General features: G+C 39.7%; 1 protein-coding gene across 17 annotated transcripts in view; it reads right to left on the bottom strand.

The window, feature by feature from the left end:
• The window catches only part of LOC107217172 (NAD kinase), a 37,847-nt gene continuing 21,960 nt past the window's right edge, over window positions 1-15,887 (bottom strand). For 7 of the 17 annotated variants that reach the window (XM_015654564.2, XM_046731106.1, XM_015654566.2 and 4 more), the window contains exons 2-9: window positions 9,542-9,625; window positions 4,963-5,092; window positions 4,396-4,521; window positions 3,992-4,163; window positions 2,719-3,071; window positions 1,962-2,044; window positions 908-1,132; window positions 1-825 (exon numbers count right to left, since the gene is read on the bottom strand). In XM_015654564.2, the coding sequence (XP_015510050.1) occupies window positions 940-1,132; window positions 1,962-2,044; window positions 2,719-3,071; window positions 3,992-4,163; window positions 4,396-4,521; window positions 4,963-5,092; window positions 9,542-9,625 (1,141 nt within the window). In that variant the 3' untranslated portion in view covers window positions 1-825; window positions 908-939. Of the gene's footprint in view, window positions 826-907; window positions 1,133-1,822; window positions 1,906-1,961; window positions 2,045-2,718; window positions 3,072-3,991; window positions 4,164-4,395; window positions 4,522-4,962; window positions 5,093-8,454; window positions 8,517-9,541; window positions 9,626-12,043; window positions 12,275-13,007; window positions 13,510-13,560; window positions 13,959-15,267; window positions 15,527-15,887 lie in introns of those variants that run through there. The other 10 variants (XM_046731153.1, XM_046731148.1, XM_046731141.1 and 7 more) reach the window with 10 other exon arrangements.

Genomic DNA, 15,887 nt, shown 5'->3' on the forward strand with positions numbered 1-15,887 from the left:
TATTTGTACAAAAGTAATTTTTATTGAAAACAATGATTAATGGTAAGATTCGTTCAAAATTTACAACAAATTGGTCTAGATGCACCGTTTTATCTTAGTAATGATCAAATTCTAGAGTAAATTGGTATATATTCATGTACATGTATACGTAAAACCATTGCATGTGCCCAACAAAATTTTCTAGTAATAAAACATACGGTTCATGACAACAACGTCAAATATTGGGGACATGCAAACTGTGAAAAGTGTCAGGGATGATTTGGCTGTGACCCAGTTGCTGCTGGTTTTGTAATTTTTCATTCCTCATCAACTAATTCAATGTTTTAATGCTTAAATAAATAAAAAAATATCCTCTACCGATCTACACTTACATGTTATTCTATGCATGCGTTATAAGTTAGGGTTCTTAAAAATAGTGAACAGTTTTAAGCAACACTTCATGCGCATTGCAATCGAATTTGTTAAACAGTAATAGTAAGTGGCATTTATAAAGTCCATATATTGTCTTGGTTCGCTTTAATGCTGAGCTTTCGCGATAGTTAACTTACTTAGTATCTCCCGCTAATCACGATATTTGTTTGACCATGTTCTGACAGATCAAAATCGATTAAACAAGCGTTACATCATTATTTTCATTTTGTTTCTCTGTTTTGTATATCCTAAACTTAATCAGTATCATATTGTATATTCAATCGAATCTGGCGATAAGTTGGTCCGCTTTACCATCCGTGAGCAATCGAACCTCATTTGGCAAGAGATTCGAATAAACCAGATATACTTCGCCGCATTCATTCATCAGACCAGCGTTGCGTACGATCGTGCTATCTAAAAGAAAATTGATTAAGGGATGTTTGAGAAGAATCTGAACATCTTAAGAAGTTCATCTTAAAATTGAACAGCGTATTACATCAGACAATTGAGAAGAAAAATGCATGACGCCTAGCTGTCGCGATCAAGCGAATCCAAAGTGTCGTTGCTGGAGGAATGCGTCAGATCGCTGAGTTCATCCAAGTGTTTCTGTCGTTTCCTGACATTCCAATGTAAGCATTCCGCCAGAGAATCAAACCAGTCGGTGATTTGATCAGCTGCACAGATGCTGGGTACCGGATAAATTGAAGTTGTTACTCTCAAGCTGTTGGACAGCAAAATACCTTGGTAAGAATTCATATTGTTCATGTAATATTACAGTATTTAAAGTGTATTTTATGCTTGAGACAAAATAATCCTAAGCATATTTGACAATCCTTTCAGTTAATAGCACCATAATTCGATTTTTCATATTATGAATGCACTTCAAAAATTTTGTAAAACTGAATTTCATTTCCCAATTTTAATCTATGACAACATTCATCTTCCTCCATATGTCTTCTCAAATCAAGCTAGCAGTCTTATTTAATAAATATATCACCATCACCATCCCATGGTTAACATTTCCCCTTCACCATAAAGTTAATCAGGGATAGTATATGGTACGCAATATTTTTTATTCCAGTGTGTGAGATTAATAACTAAGGTCACCATCACCAGCACATCAACGTTGCACAGCAGTCTTGACAGCCCACGTCTCGTTGTAACATTAGTAGCATACAATGAAAAAATATTATATATAACAGTGATAGATTTTATACAGTGAAAATGTCGAAAAAATCTTGATGAAAAATTTTGTCACGGATATATTACGAACGGATTTAGTAGTGTGACCACGGTATATTGGAAAAATTACATGACCACACCCACGAATCGAATATTTGGCTGAACAAATTGAGGATGGAAAAGTGATATGTGACAAGATATTAAAAAAAGTATATCTTTTGGGACAAACCTATCCCCAACGCGAAGCTCTTGCTGGTTACGTCCGTCGAAGGAGACGTAGGCTGTACTGCGAGCCTCGCTGTTGGCCATTATCTGAAAACGATAAATACTACCTGTTAAAATTTCGTCCTAATAATATATTCATTTACCTGTCTCCGTGGAAAAGCTCCTGACGATTTCTTCCATCAAACGATACCCAAGACGTATTTCTGCTGTCCGGTGACACGGATATCTATCATCATCATAGTTCACATCTATTAATCGCTTTCTTTGTCTATTCGTGTAAAGATAACTTTGACACAAAAATAATAAATTTCGACTCAACTAATCTTGACAAAAGGTGCGGAACAACTGATTTTCTTAGCTAATAGAAGCTAGACTTGTTCGACAACATCCAATTGTTAGATTATATCAGTGAATTCTTGATTTAGAATTAACAAATAAGCATAACAACAAAAAAAAAATATACAAAAATAAAAAGTACATCATATGTTCGTTAGCATGGAAATTTTATTTTTTTTTTTGTTACTTTATGTTAATTTGATAATCCTGCCCAGAAGAAGCAATTTATACACGACTATGCAATTTTGGCTATGCATGTACTGTATGCAACGTCAGTGTTTGAAAATTTTCTTTCTTACACCGGAAGGTTGCGAAGCATCTAAAGAAGTGAAAAAAAATGTTGATATTACATGTTCCCTATGTTTACGAAAAAACTTGATATTCTATTCGTGTATACTTTTGTGACGACTAAACCTCACCTCAAGCAGTAGTAAATAAGAATAAAATTGGAAAAACCAAGAAAATACTATCAGTGTATCGAACCTCTATAATAAGAATATGCTATGACGATACTCCTGGGCAAGAAAACAAGAAATCGTTCTCCTGTCGTGCGGACTGAGATACCTTGAGTTCGACTCCAGCCGGAACAACGATTGGCCTGAAGGACAGAGAGTGCGGACAAATAGGGGTGACCATGATAGCCGGTACCGAGGGGTGAATCATGCTGGCCCCGGCAGCAACAGCGTACGCCGTTGACCCCGTGGGCGTGCTAACGATCAGACCATCTCCTTGGACGCTGGTAACGTGTTTGCCGTCGATGAACAAGTCGATATTCGAGAGGTAAGGCGAGGGACCTCGGTCGACTACCACCTCGTTCAGTACCAGAAGGTTCGTCGGTGGTTTTGCCGGCTGTCCCTCCTCGCCCTTGCGTATGATTATGCAACGAAGACGGCTCCTCAGAGTCAGCGCCGCATGACCTGATAAAAATTCAAACAGAGTTGAGTCAATTTATCGCAAATTTAGTTATACTGATATGGTTGAATCAACAGACAAATCATTTCTTAAAATGTAACACGGTTACTGCAATAATCTTTTCCAACAATATTTATTCGCCAATGCAGCCTGGCGCAAATCCTCATCCGCCGATGTTTGATCAAAGCAAATTGGTAACGTCAACGACGATCTTGGTAAGGGATATGTAATGAAAGGATGAATAGTAGTACGTAACACGCAGTGATGGTGAATCTGTTTTTTCGCTTGTTATCATATTTTGTCAACACTAATTTAACCGGGAAGCCCGTATTATCGATCAGACTGCCGTATTACAGGTACATCAGAAATAACCGTACTACAATTCTCATTCGTTGCGCGATCAAGACGTGTCCGATAATTTTCATCGGAAACGAGTGACTTCTCTGATTGTGAGATCATATTCGTGACCCGATGATCGAAGTCTGACGTGTTTTCACCCAAGACGTTTACTCTCGTGAGCTCATCAGGTACATGAGATCGGCGATTCTTAATCTCAAACAACGGGTTGGATTCACTTCCGGCGATTTTATCGCTCTCTAAAAATTCACCCGTGGACTCTTCAATGTCGAAAGAAGTCAGCAGAGGCACGTTGAAGTGTCGCTGACACCTGTTGCCATCCCATGAACAGTAAATTTCTGATGTATCGATTTTCACCTCCGATTCACGCCGATTATTTATAACTTTGCACGAATCTTTCTGGGCAGCTTTCTCGGTTTGAATCTTGTACGAAGTGACGCAACTACGGCTTGAATATTGACGGGAATCGGGACGCTCTGCAGAAGAGTAGGATGCTGGGTAAGGAACGGGAATGAAAATAGACGTGGATAGGTATAATGCGGGCGAATATTCGTTGGCGAGTACTGACCTTCTAGGACGTTGGTGACTTGCTCCTGAAAGTTGTCGAACTCGAAGGGTGTAAGAAAACCCAAGGAACCCAAGTGAAAGGCCATCACAGGCGGTACGGACTGTTGAAATAGGAGACTGGCGTAGAGGAGGGTCCCATCACCACCAAGGCAGACGATGAAGTCGATACGGTCCTGCAGAGAATCTCTTTAAAATCCGAGAAATATTGTAATTAACGTTTCATCGAGGTTACAGTGAACTACTCCAGGGCGAAACATGTGAAACGCCAAACGTTTGAGAGAATAAATGCTTAAAGAAAGACCCAGAAAAGACATACGAACGTATCGAATTAGGTTCACTTAAATATCAACTACACAGCCATCGGGATATCATTTCTCCTAGGATTATTACAACAATTTTAAGAACCTGAAGATCGTCTGTGCCGTCTCGGAAAGTTTGAAGTCTGTCTCGAACACCTTGGAACCTGGGGTCCCGCGCTAACGCAGGATCCTCCAGGACGGATGCTTCGACGAAAACCACCATCCGTTTCTCCTAAAAGAATACAGAGTTTGCATTAATTGGCAGATAATTAATGTTTCGTGATTGGTAAATAAAATATTCAAATTCGTTATAGTTTTCAAACAACAGCACAGATTGACTTGAAAATTATAAATAATATATAAAAAATAAACTTATTCCCCTTATAGACTTGAAATCTCATATCTTCATTCTTTTATTATATCCCAAACTTTAGGACTTGGCTAGATTAGACGCCGACAAGTAATGACTCCTTTTTTTCCACGCAGAGAGTAGGATAAATTTTGCAACGCTATCTTAACCACGGAAATGAGCACCATGAGACACATGGAACGGCAAAGGGGTAAAAATTCAAAGGGGAAGTATATACGAATAAATCTTTGGGCTCTGAAGCCAGATCTCGGATAAGCATCGACCGAACAAGTTAAGGAAGAAAAGAAAGAATTTCCGGCTTACCTCGATCAGCCATGTAACCAGTTGAACGAAAGGTGGCAAAACTGACGAGTCGCGGACCTTCTTGATGACGAGCACCGTTAACGGTGGCTTGTACCACGTCAGCCTCTGAGACGCGGGGTCCTGGATGGTCCTGAAAATCGTTCCGATTATTAGATCAATGAAATTACGAGGCAAGCGAATAGAATTCCAGAAAGAATCCGATGTATGTTCAATCGGGTGTACGACGCTTGAAATTAATTCAGGTTTATTGTAATGAAACGTGAACGCGATGAGTCTGCTATTACATAATATTGACTACCAATGTGCGTGACAAGCTGGATACTTATGGTCACGTGGCGGTTTCCGGTGAGGCAGCTAGCGGACAATAAGCGGAATAAATTTCCTCTTTTTTCTCGAATTTATTTCTCCCCTGCTTTTTTTGATACCAACGAACCGCTAGATTATGACAAGTGCGTTGTCACCGCGTGAACTTACGTCACCACATATATATACTCGACTTCTAAGCGCACGTCAACGATTCTAAGGTACAATTCTACCATGTGACAAATACATAATTCATGGGCGCACGTAACGTTACATACGTAATATTGACCAGTGAAAACTCAAAGTACGTCAAAATAAAACAAAATCGAATCGAGTCGAATAGGAAACCAATTTCTTTTTGTATTTTCTGTCTCAGTGTAGCAGAGAATAAAGCTGCAGTGAGTATCGATATACTGTCTGAAATGAATGCATGAATGAATGAAACGGGTTTGTTTAATCTAGTTATTAATACAAATGCAAATTCACGCAGAATAATAAGTCAAAGAAAGAGACAAGAAGAAAATTTGTTACAAGTAACGTTTCGTTTCTTTCTTCTGTTGGAAGTGTTTCGCCTGTTACCAGTTGCATTGTCATTAACAGTCTTCAATTGACAGCGATGACATAATCTATGCTTCTTTTGGTATTGTTTAAAGCAAGCATAGAGCTGCTCACGATAAGTCAGTTGCTTATTACCGGGCTTATTGTGAAACGTTTCGTTGAGCGATTCGAGCGGCATTCTCGACCGTATAAAAAGATTATGAATATTTGGAATATTATCATAATGAACTACAAGATAATGACTGTAAAATATGTAGGCCGTTAGAAAGCTCGAGCTTTCAAAGCAAATTCACCACACGAGCAAACTTGGGAAGAACTATTCTGGAATATTCAAACAGGAAATAGTGAAAATTTCTCAAATCGATTATGTACACGTGTTAGACTCGCTGGACAAGACTTAACACCCAATTACCGACGCATAATAATCTATTGCCCGATGATCTTGGGCAAGAAATTTTATTTTACGATACCACACTGCCAGATAGTCGTACAATAAATTTGCTCGTCGAATGAGAATTGGAAAAATCTGGCTGTGAAAAGGAAATTTCGCTACTATTTTTCGTTTCTTTTAAATTATGTTTAGCGGTATAGTATCTGTTAAGTTAATATTTTTTTGGTACGGTAAAGTAATGAAGTTAAATTTATAATTAATGAAACTTATGACGAAGGCGTTCGCCTTGAAAAACGTACATAATTGCAAATAATTAATAGAATTTGACAGGGTATCTTGGCAGATCAGAGCGTATCCTACTATAAAGCGTTTCTTACATGAATTACTGCCATTAATGAACCTCGCATTACATTAATGAGCACACAATTTGCCAGACGTCAATCAGCCGCACAATATCCTTGAAACCTAAGAGCGATTGATATTTGTTTGTCTCGCATGCGTTATGACTGTAATATTATAGATAAATTTAATTCATCGATAATTTCAGTAAATAATTCATTCAACCTTTGATGTATTCTCTTCGCAAATTGACAAAATTCTTCGCGATTAGTGTAAGAATCATTAAAATTAACGAAACATCATTCTCTTGCGAAACAATTTAGAAATTCTTCGCAGTGATCAATTATACTTATGTCAAACTGTCAACTACTGTTTCATTTTTTGGTTTTTTGAAAAATTCAGATCTATTATCAATGTTTTCAATTGTAGGTTTCTACATTGGCCGGATTCACCTTGCTAATTACTAGTATTTTAATTTCGTATCATCGATTACGAAGCTACAGGGATCCGAACCCGTGAAAATCGTCAAATGACTCGACATTTCGAACGATTACACATTTTTTAAGCGAAGTATTATACGAATATTACAGGTACCTCGTTACGTTCGATGTCACAACACCGTTTCAGCCCTGAGCTTTCCCGCAGAAAAAGTACTCGTGCGGCACACGATTATAACAGCACTTAACCATTACTCATCATTACTTTCACATAAATAACGTTGTTATAATCAATGATGGATAGATGCGGAGGCCTTCGAGCTTCGAAGGACACTTGCACTGCGGTAAAGAACGTGTCTAAACGATCGGTTGCGATTCCCCGGGACGGTTTTCGAATTTCAATAGGTACATACTTTGGCTGAAAACTTGTTTTTCGAGCGAATCAAAAAATTGATTTCTAGAAATATGGCAGTTTGGCAAGTTGACGCCGGTCGATTCGCGAACGAGCCTTGCAGGTTCGCAACAGCCTTGCGTTTGTTACGATTACGCGCGGCAACTGTGAATCGATTTGACCACCATCGGTGTAATATTATCACACGAGTGATATTATTTCATTATCTATCGGTTTAGGATCGAACGGAAAACGCTTGACTCCGAATAAACGTACATAATACATAGAGTAAAGTTTGCGTATTGCTGCAGCGCGCAAGGCGGTGTAAAATATTTATTTGATATAAATATTTGCGATATAGCTTTGGGCAAATGTCGACACAAGGACGCCAGACACGGTACACATAAATTATGGAAGAATGCGAGTGAAATCGTGTTGAGAGTGTCGATCGGAGGTGTTCAATCACAAAAAAAGTGATTGGAGAAGACTTTCAAACATGTGTCTATATTGTACTCGCAGCCGAGAGTTCACAAGATTAAATAAAAATGCTCACGGAATTTGATAGTAAAGTAATGCTTCTTTTTTACCGTATATTCCCTGACCTCTAATCATTTAGCTATTTTCTATCACCCGTCCTACGGCAATAAAAGCACGAAAAGAGGATGAAAACAATTGTGTTCGTAAACTCACGCCTGTTGACTGTGCATTTTGCGTGAATCCCATCGTCAGTACGGAAATAAAGCGCAATAGCCGGTATAAAGAAATCACACAAGATATTACAATTTGGTCAGTAGGCACAATGTTATCTGTTACATTATACAGGGCCACGAGCATCCGTCCGATGCATTATAATATTATAAAGTGGTCAGCGTTTTTTCTTTTCGATCCTTACGTCTTTCGTCGTTCGTTTTATTTTATTTTTTGTTTTATTTTCATTCATGAATACCAACGTTGCATTAAATGCACTGAAATGAGCGAAACGAGGTGTTGTCGAGTCTCGTTCCGGTGCACCGTTGCAAAAGCTGTCCGTTTGACGTGCACGGTCAAAAGTCAGGATATCATGAATTGCCCACCTGACAGACGGCGTCCCCACCATGTCGTTCACCAACGAGAGTCGTGGCCCTACTGTCGCGTCCGATGAATTAAGTCACATTTTTTAATGTCAAACAACTCGGTATCGCGCATGCGCCTCCGTATACTCGTCGCAGGTCTTGAAGAAAACGCGGAATCGCTTCGCCTTGTTAATACTGCTACACATACACGCATCTAATATCGATGATAAGCCCACGCGACAATATTATAAACGCACTCACTTGAAAATTGATATACTTGTACACGCATCATCGAATACTGTGATTGCGATAAAATGTGTCGTGGAATTGCTAAGTTCTTTGCTTTTCTTCTCGCTTTGCGCTCATTGCGGTGAACCGTAGCGATACGCAAAATGTCTGTAACGACTTGACTCCGGATGGAGAATCGTCAAAAAAATTACATGGTTGAGCACAAATAAAAAAAAAAAAAAAAAACAACTTATAAATTATTGGTACTTCAAAATTTCAAAGAACATTTGTCAACGTAACTATTTCTCGTCGCGATTCCTGTAATTTTTACTTTTCAAAATTTCGAGTATTTTTTTAGTTTTTAGTTTTAATTTCACACTTCTTTGATTCAATCAAAGTTCATAAGTATTCTTGCAAAATTTGCACCATGACGCATGAAGCTGTCGGAAATTTTCTTTTTTGGAATGAAATTCATGTGAATTTTGATGAGCTCCAGTAAAATTCGCACGAGCCCTTACAGATTTCGAACTACACAAAATCAACAAGTTCTTACTGTATATAATTACTGTCCTGCGCGTAAATTCAACGGTTCTTTTTCCGCGTCTCGTTTTGCAGTTAACAGGAATAACCGATTGTTTTTCGATCTATGACGTGATTGTTTTCAGGCAAATTGAAACAATACGAAGATTTATGAATCCTGCAGCGTATTAAATAGAATTGTGGAACGACCGAGTTATTTTTATTCGATGGGTGTAAAATAGTTCGATATTGAAGTAATAGTGCCAACCGTATACAGCACAATTCGACGCATGGTTCTATACGAGTATTGACGAAAACTTGAAATTTATGAAATGCATATTACGGGTATACGTGTACTTACATGACCATAGCAGAGTTCTTCATTATTCGACCGCATGGCCCAAACTGTTGGATCGGACTCGGAGCATTCAGGCTTCTAGTTCTCCTGTAACAAGAGATAATAGAAAACGTCATTAGAAATGTTTACGCATGCCTAAACAATCGAACAGTGATAAAATTGGAAACAATCAAGATCAGATAGCTGTAGAGCTGTGACAAATTGTCTCGACACTCATCGTCAAAGCTAGACAAAGGTTATTTACATATTTATATAATAGGTGATTCAAAATATTATTATAGTCACACTCATCGTCAAAGCTAGACAAAGGTTACGTACATATATTATTGAATCTTGGTGAGCGGTCATAGAAATGTAAAACGTATTTTCGTTAACGTTTCGGCCCGGATATGGGCCCTCTTCAGAACGATTAATTTTTTTTTTTTTTACTTCAAGTTCTGAGGAGGGCCCATATCCGGGCCGAAACGTTAACGAAAATACGTTTTACATTTCTATGACCGCTCACCAAGATTCAATAATATATTATCTACGAGGTCGGGAATTCTTACCCTTCAATTTGAAATTGGGTTATGTACATATTTATATAATAGGCGATTAAAAATATTATTATAGTCATACATATATTACAGTGCACTGACGGGGTGTTGAAAATTATTTCACACAATACATTAACTACGTTAAATTGTATTCTGTTGTAGAAGTGTAGATATTGGTATAAGGTGACGATTGGCCCGCGATAGATTGGAAATTGTTGTAATTAATTTACACCGCATGGCATGTTATCTCACCTACCAAGCGTGTAAAATAAAATGTGATATTTTCGGTACGAGTACGATACCCAAGAGTATCAATCAAGTAACTAAAACATGTTTTTCAGCTTAAAAATCACAGGTACTATCTAGCTGTGTAGTTTTATCGATACAATTTATACAGATTGCTGTGTTACCCGCAATCTGTTCCAGAATGGTTGATAAATTATCTGTTATTCTTTTATTTGTGAGTCGATGAGCACGTGATAGCAGCGTGTACGAACGTATGCAGAGACCCATCGAATGATACCGCGCGTGTGGTGGAAGTCATTCGAAGCCAACAACCTATTGACCTCGGTGACACGGCCTATAAATTCACCAAATCTCTGCACTTGCAGCGCGTGACTAAGATATTTTGCTTTGTTCTTTTACCAAGCTGCAAAAACCGTACGAACGATAAGCATTTAATTACATACTTACTTAACGTTTCGTCGTTGTTTGAATAATGGGTGAAATGCGTATTGAATTGAAAATGTGCTCCACGGGAATATTTTCTTTACATTTGTTTTTACATTTCTTTAGGACACTGTAATATATAACGTATATGGAATTGAAAAATTTTTCCAATCCATTCTCTTCTGTTTACAACGTCTATTTTATAAATACTTGTCTATTAGTTTGTGTCACGCAATGAAACGGTGGTTTCTATCGGTTGATTTTCGAGCTCAATTACAACCGATCATCGCAACATCAAAAGCGATCAAAAGAGCTTCAGACGATTATCACAGATTATAAAGACAGTTATAAACTACAATTATTGGTGGGAATAAAATTGAGAAATATTGAGTGAAATTGTAATTGTGTGCTTTATCGTTGTAGCGAAAAAACGAGAAGGTCGAACCGTATCTAGTTATCAAGTTAGAATCGTTCTTATGCAAGGTCTCCAAAATTCAATATCATGATTCCGTTCCGTTCAGTTGAAGAAGCAGGAATGGGAACGTTACCTCAAAACTCCACCTTCGATCTTGGACTGCCCCTCAATCTTTGTCAGATTGATATACCTTACAATTCCCACCTAAACACCGGTCGCGTCTAACCACAAGACAACGTCCATGTCAGTGACTGTTACATACGAAAACAGCCTCATGATTTGAGTTTTCACCTTGGCGCAACCGTGCACTCATTATGCATATATTACCATGTGGAAAAATTTAAGGTCATAATATATGCTTGACAAAAGTGTTCGAAAACTGCGTGAGAGACGATTTTATCAATAAGTAACAAGGAGGTGCAAATTCCACTTTATGCATGTAATGCGTAGAGTGACATGTCGAGTCGATGATCCATCATCCTTGCAAGGCCGCCGAGCCGCACATGGCGCTCCGTATGAGGAAAAATGAGATACGAATAAAAAAGAATTTTTTACCTTATTCCGGATCTCATTTCGAGATCTTTGACCGACACATCGCTTCTGTGATCGTGAGTAGAATACTTAATGAGAATTGTCGGCACTTGACGACGAAATTTGTGCTCGCAAAGAGGTCATTTTAACACGAGTAGTCTGCGGTAGTCAGTCTGCAGACGTCTGATTGATTAGAGTTAAATGTAACACATAGAAAAAGTGAAAAATTTATGAAGGAAAGTGAATTGCGCAGTCAGAATAGGTCGTTCATTAGACCGTACGTATTCAAACCGAACTGACAAGGGTATGGAAAACGTCTCGGTCGACGAGATGAGAAGAGAGGTTTCAAACTACCTGAGAACCCTGTTCCGAGGACTTCCTAGCGGGAGTCTTGCCAGTCCATTCTCGAGCTGATCAATCTCGTAGGAGCTGTCCGCATGCCCGTTGCTTTCGACGACTCGGAGAGGAGGCACCTGGTCTGCCATCCTACGTTACAGTGTGTCGAACGCGTGTCCGAAGTCCCAAGCACGAAACTCACCTCAGTATCTATCCGTCACTATTCGATTAATCACTATATTCGACCGTCTTAATCACAATCATTCAGTATCGAGCGCGGAAGGAGAATGAAAATAAGAATGAAAAAATTAGCAACCAATAACTCATAAAACAAACCGGAGGTCAAGGATAAGAATCTAGCCGCGAGGATCCGGTGTCGTAACGAGCTGCGGTGGAATCTTTTTAAACCGCGACGTTTAAAACTTTACGACGGTACACTGGTTGGATTTTTTCGTTGTTTTGCTCATTCGTCTGGACTTTTTACATACATGTAGATTTTTCACTGGTGTATATTATAGCTGAACAAGAACATACTTAATGCATCGCTTCGAGCTGAGCTTTGAACGACAGTGGTAATCACGTGTGTGTGTGTGTGTCTTGGATAGCTACAATGAATACCGATGACAGAAGAACGCGTACGGCGAAGTCGTGAAAATTTCATTTGTAACAGAGTTTCGGGTAAATTTTGATTAACAATTACGTAGGTGCCTTCAGGAGTCGTGTAAATTTCACTGCGAATGGAGCAAAGCAACGATTAATTCAAACGATCGCATATGGGGGACGTGTGTTTTGCACGAAACACTGTGCAAAAAAAAGTAAACTGGTAAATCATAATAATCGGAGGATGCGAGCGAGCGGTGGTAAGAAAATTCTCTTTGTAATAAATTTTCACGAAACACGGGATTAAGCTGATCGCAAAACTACCGCATAAATGGGCGGACACCAGACAGTAACAAGGAAATGAATTTAAATCGTAACGAACGATATTCCGTCAGCTGTAGATCCGATCGTCAGCACTTCACAAACCGATTACGGCCGCGATGTACAGAGGTTTCGCAACTGCGTTGCACACCGGTTGTCGTCGTTGGCGTATAACGAAAACTCGCTGCGGAAACATCGTCAGTGCGATAAAATAGCGGAGGCACCTTCACAGATCTCGCCTGCTTCATTCCAGTCTGACGATGAACTGAGAAGCCCCCGGCGTCGTCGCCGATCTCGAGGACGTAGGCGTCGTCGCTGGTCGAGTCGTCCTTGAGAAGCCTTGGTGGGACAGGAGTTCCAGCGAAACACAACGCAATTTCACCTGATCTCCAGTCACTGTGCGAACCGCGACGCAAACTCGCGAAAAGCATCGATAACAAGGAGCTAGAGCGAAGCGCGACAATCTCGAGCTCAGTACCGAGATTCCGATTTATCCTCCAAGTCGGCAGCACAAAGAAACGTCATTTTGCTGATTGCGTGTGCGACAAGGCTGATTGCGAGAGAGATAGAGAGATAGAGAGATAGAGAGATAGAGAAAGAGAGAGAGAACTCACGCTGATCGAGACGGAACAACTCCTTTTCCTTAATGTGCTGCTCGACCACTGACCACTGACCGACTGACCGGCGACCAACACGCGTAATGGACGGAAACTTGCCGAGAAACGCGTTTCACTTGAGGGGAACCCGCCACTGGGACTCAGGGCCCCTGTTGCCGGTTAACTGAGAAACGATTTGCCCCAGGGCGGTGGGCAATTAAGGAATTCCTCGGAGATGGCCGACCGTCCCGCCGACCACGTGACGATAACGCGAGGCCTCGTGGTGACGGCTATAACCGGCGGATACGGGCTTCAACGACGATGGGGAGATAGTGTCGGACCGGTGGCGGAATAAGCCGTTCGTATGTGACGAAACTGTTGTTTACACGAGGCGTTTACGCCGTGGAAATCAGCCGCGGGGCATTCGGATCACAAATTATACTCGCCGCGAACGCGTCGGATCTGAAAGTATGTACTGTGGTGAAAACACATTTTCACACGACTCTTCGTCTCGTCTTATTGGGTTGTTATACGCCCCTGATAACAGCTGGCGGTTATTACTTCGCCTTGAGATGTAATTAACTCGAGGATAATCATTACGACATATATATGTGTGACATAACCTTCAGGGTTTTTGTATTTCATGCCGGAAATTTTAAACTCTCACCGTTCGCTGAACGTGACTCAACGCTATGATAAATCGTCTGCGAATTTGTTTGCCGTCAATCTTTTCCAACTATCACCTGATTCGATAACCAATTTATTACCCCCAGGTGCATAGAGTTTAATGAGAATTCGGTTTCGTGTTTCCAAAATGTGTTTTAACACAGTGGCAGGTACTCGTCTGCACTGGCAACTCTTAAAGACGATGATGAAAATGTTAATAATGAAATTTGCATTTTCCAGTTTGAAGAATTGGAAAAACTATGAGAATCTATCGACAGAACTAAGAATACAAAAATAGAATACTCGTACGAAAAATATAGAGTTGCGAGTGACAAAAGGTTTACACGCACAATCGAGCTGAGAGTTTGTAATATTATCTACAACTCGAAGTTTTCAAGTTAAGCCCGTTTAGCACGATACACTCTTGTGAGATATTGTATGCCGATCACTCGAGTCAAGCGGAATCGAGTTCGGCTTTCTCCTGATCGGCGGAGAAATCTCTAGGAGAAAGAATGGCGGTAGGAACGTTGCTCGATATTATCTTATATCAGATATACCGCAAGCGTCGCGATGATTGCACCCAAAATGTTAACACAAAATGTTCACAACACATTACGAACAAGGAACTCATTATTCGCACCAAGGCGGCTGGTAGATTCGCGAAAAACTAGAGATCGCAAAATATATCAGCCGACGTATCGACCGCAGGTGCGACGTAAAACGCATTGCGAAAAGTAATGAAGCATTTGACGCGTAGCTTGTATAATGAAGTAATCCTGTAAGCTACAAGAAACATCACGCTTATCACGCTGTTCGAGCTTCGGACGATGCGATATTAATTATCAGTAGGTTATGAGACGTTCTACAGCGTCAAACAGTCGCCGGTAATATCGAATGGATTATGAGATTCAGATTGAGATATTCGTCTGCAGTTCATATAATTACAACTCGTGGATCAGTTGCAGATCGATTTGGTGCCCGTGCATGACTAGGAAAAATATATAAGATGATTTATCATAAGAAAATATTCAATTTTTGCGCAACAATGTCCGTATTTACCTTTTATACGTATATACGTTGAGAATGACAATGTTCTTTGCGAAGTGGAACAATGTAGAAAAAATTTGCGCAGTGAGTCCAACTTCAGGAAAAACTGCTGCTTAAGACACGAGTTTTTATTTAAAGCTTTAATTGTGCAGTCTGGCAAATTTTTTAAACACGAGTAGCAACGATCATCTTGCAAAAACGTACGACAAATACGTTCTGCAATCCGAGTAACCCAACGGACGTGTAGACGTTAAAGATAACCGCGACCAACTGCGTGCTGCGTCAAATTCAATGGCACGCTGAAGATATCGTTCTATCGCTGAATAATATATGTGCCAAGAGGGTAGAACACGAAACAAACAAAACTAACTGTCAGCATTTTCAATGAGTGAAATATTGTGCAGTCAAGAAAAAAACGACGACCTTTTAGTGCTTGATTATCACGAACTAATGACGTAGATATGATACTCGCCGACGTTGAAAACCACCAGTAAACATATGCGCTGTGTAAAAGTCGATGCAATAATAATCGTCGAATAAATTGGATAAAAGCGGAAATCATATAACTAGGCAAGTAAGTATTTTTTATACTTGATCGAAATATCCTGATGTAAGCAAGTGGAAGTGAAGAA

This window comes from Neodiprion lecontei, chromosome 1 (genome assembly GCF_021901455.1).
Source record: "Neodiprion lecontei isolate iyNeoLeco1 chromosome 1, iyNeoLeco1.1, whole genome shotgun sequence".
Classification (NCBI taxonomy): Eukaryota; Metazoa; Arthropoda; class Insecta; order Hymenoptera; family Diprionidae; genus Neodiprion; species Neodiprion lecontei.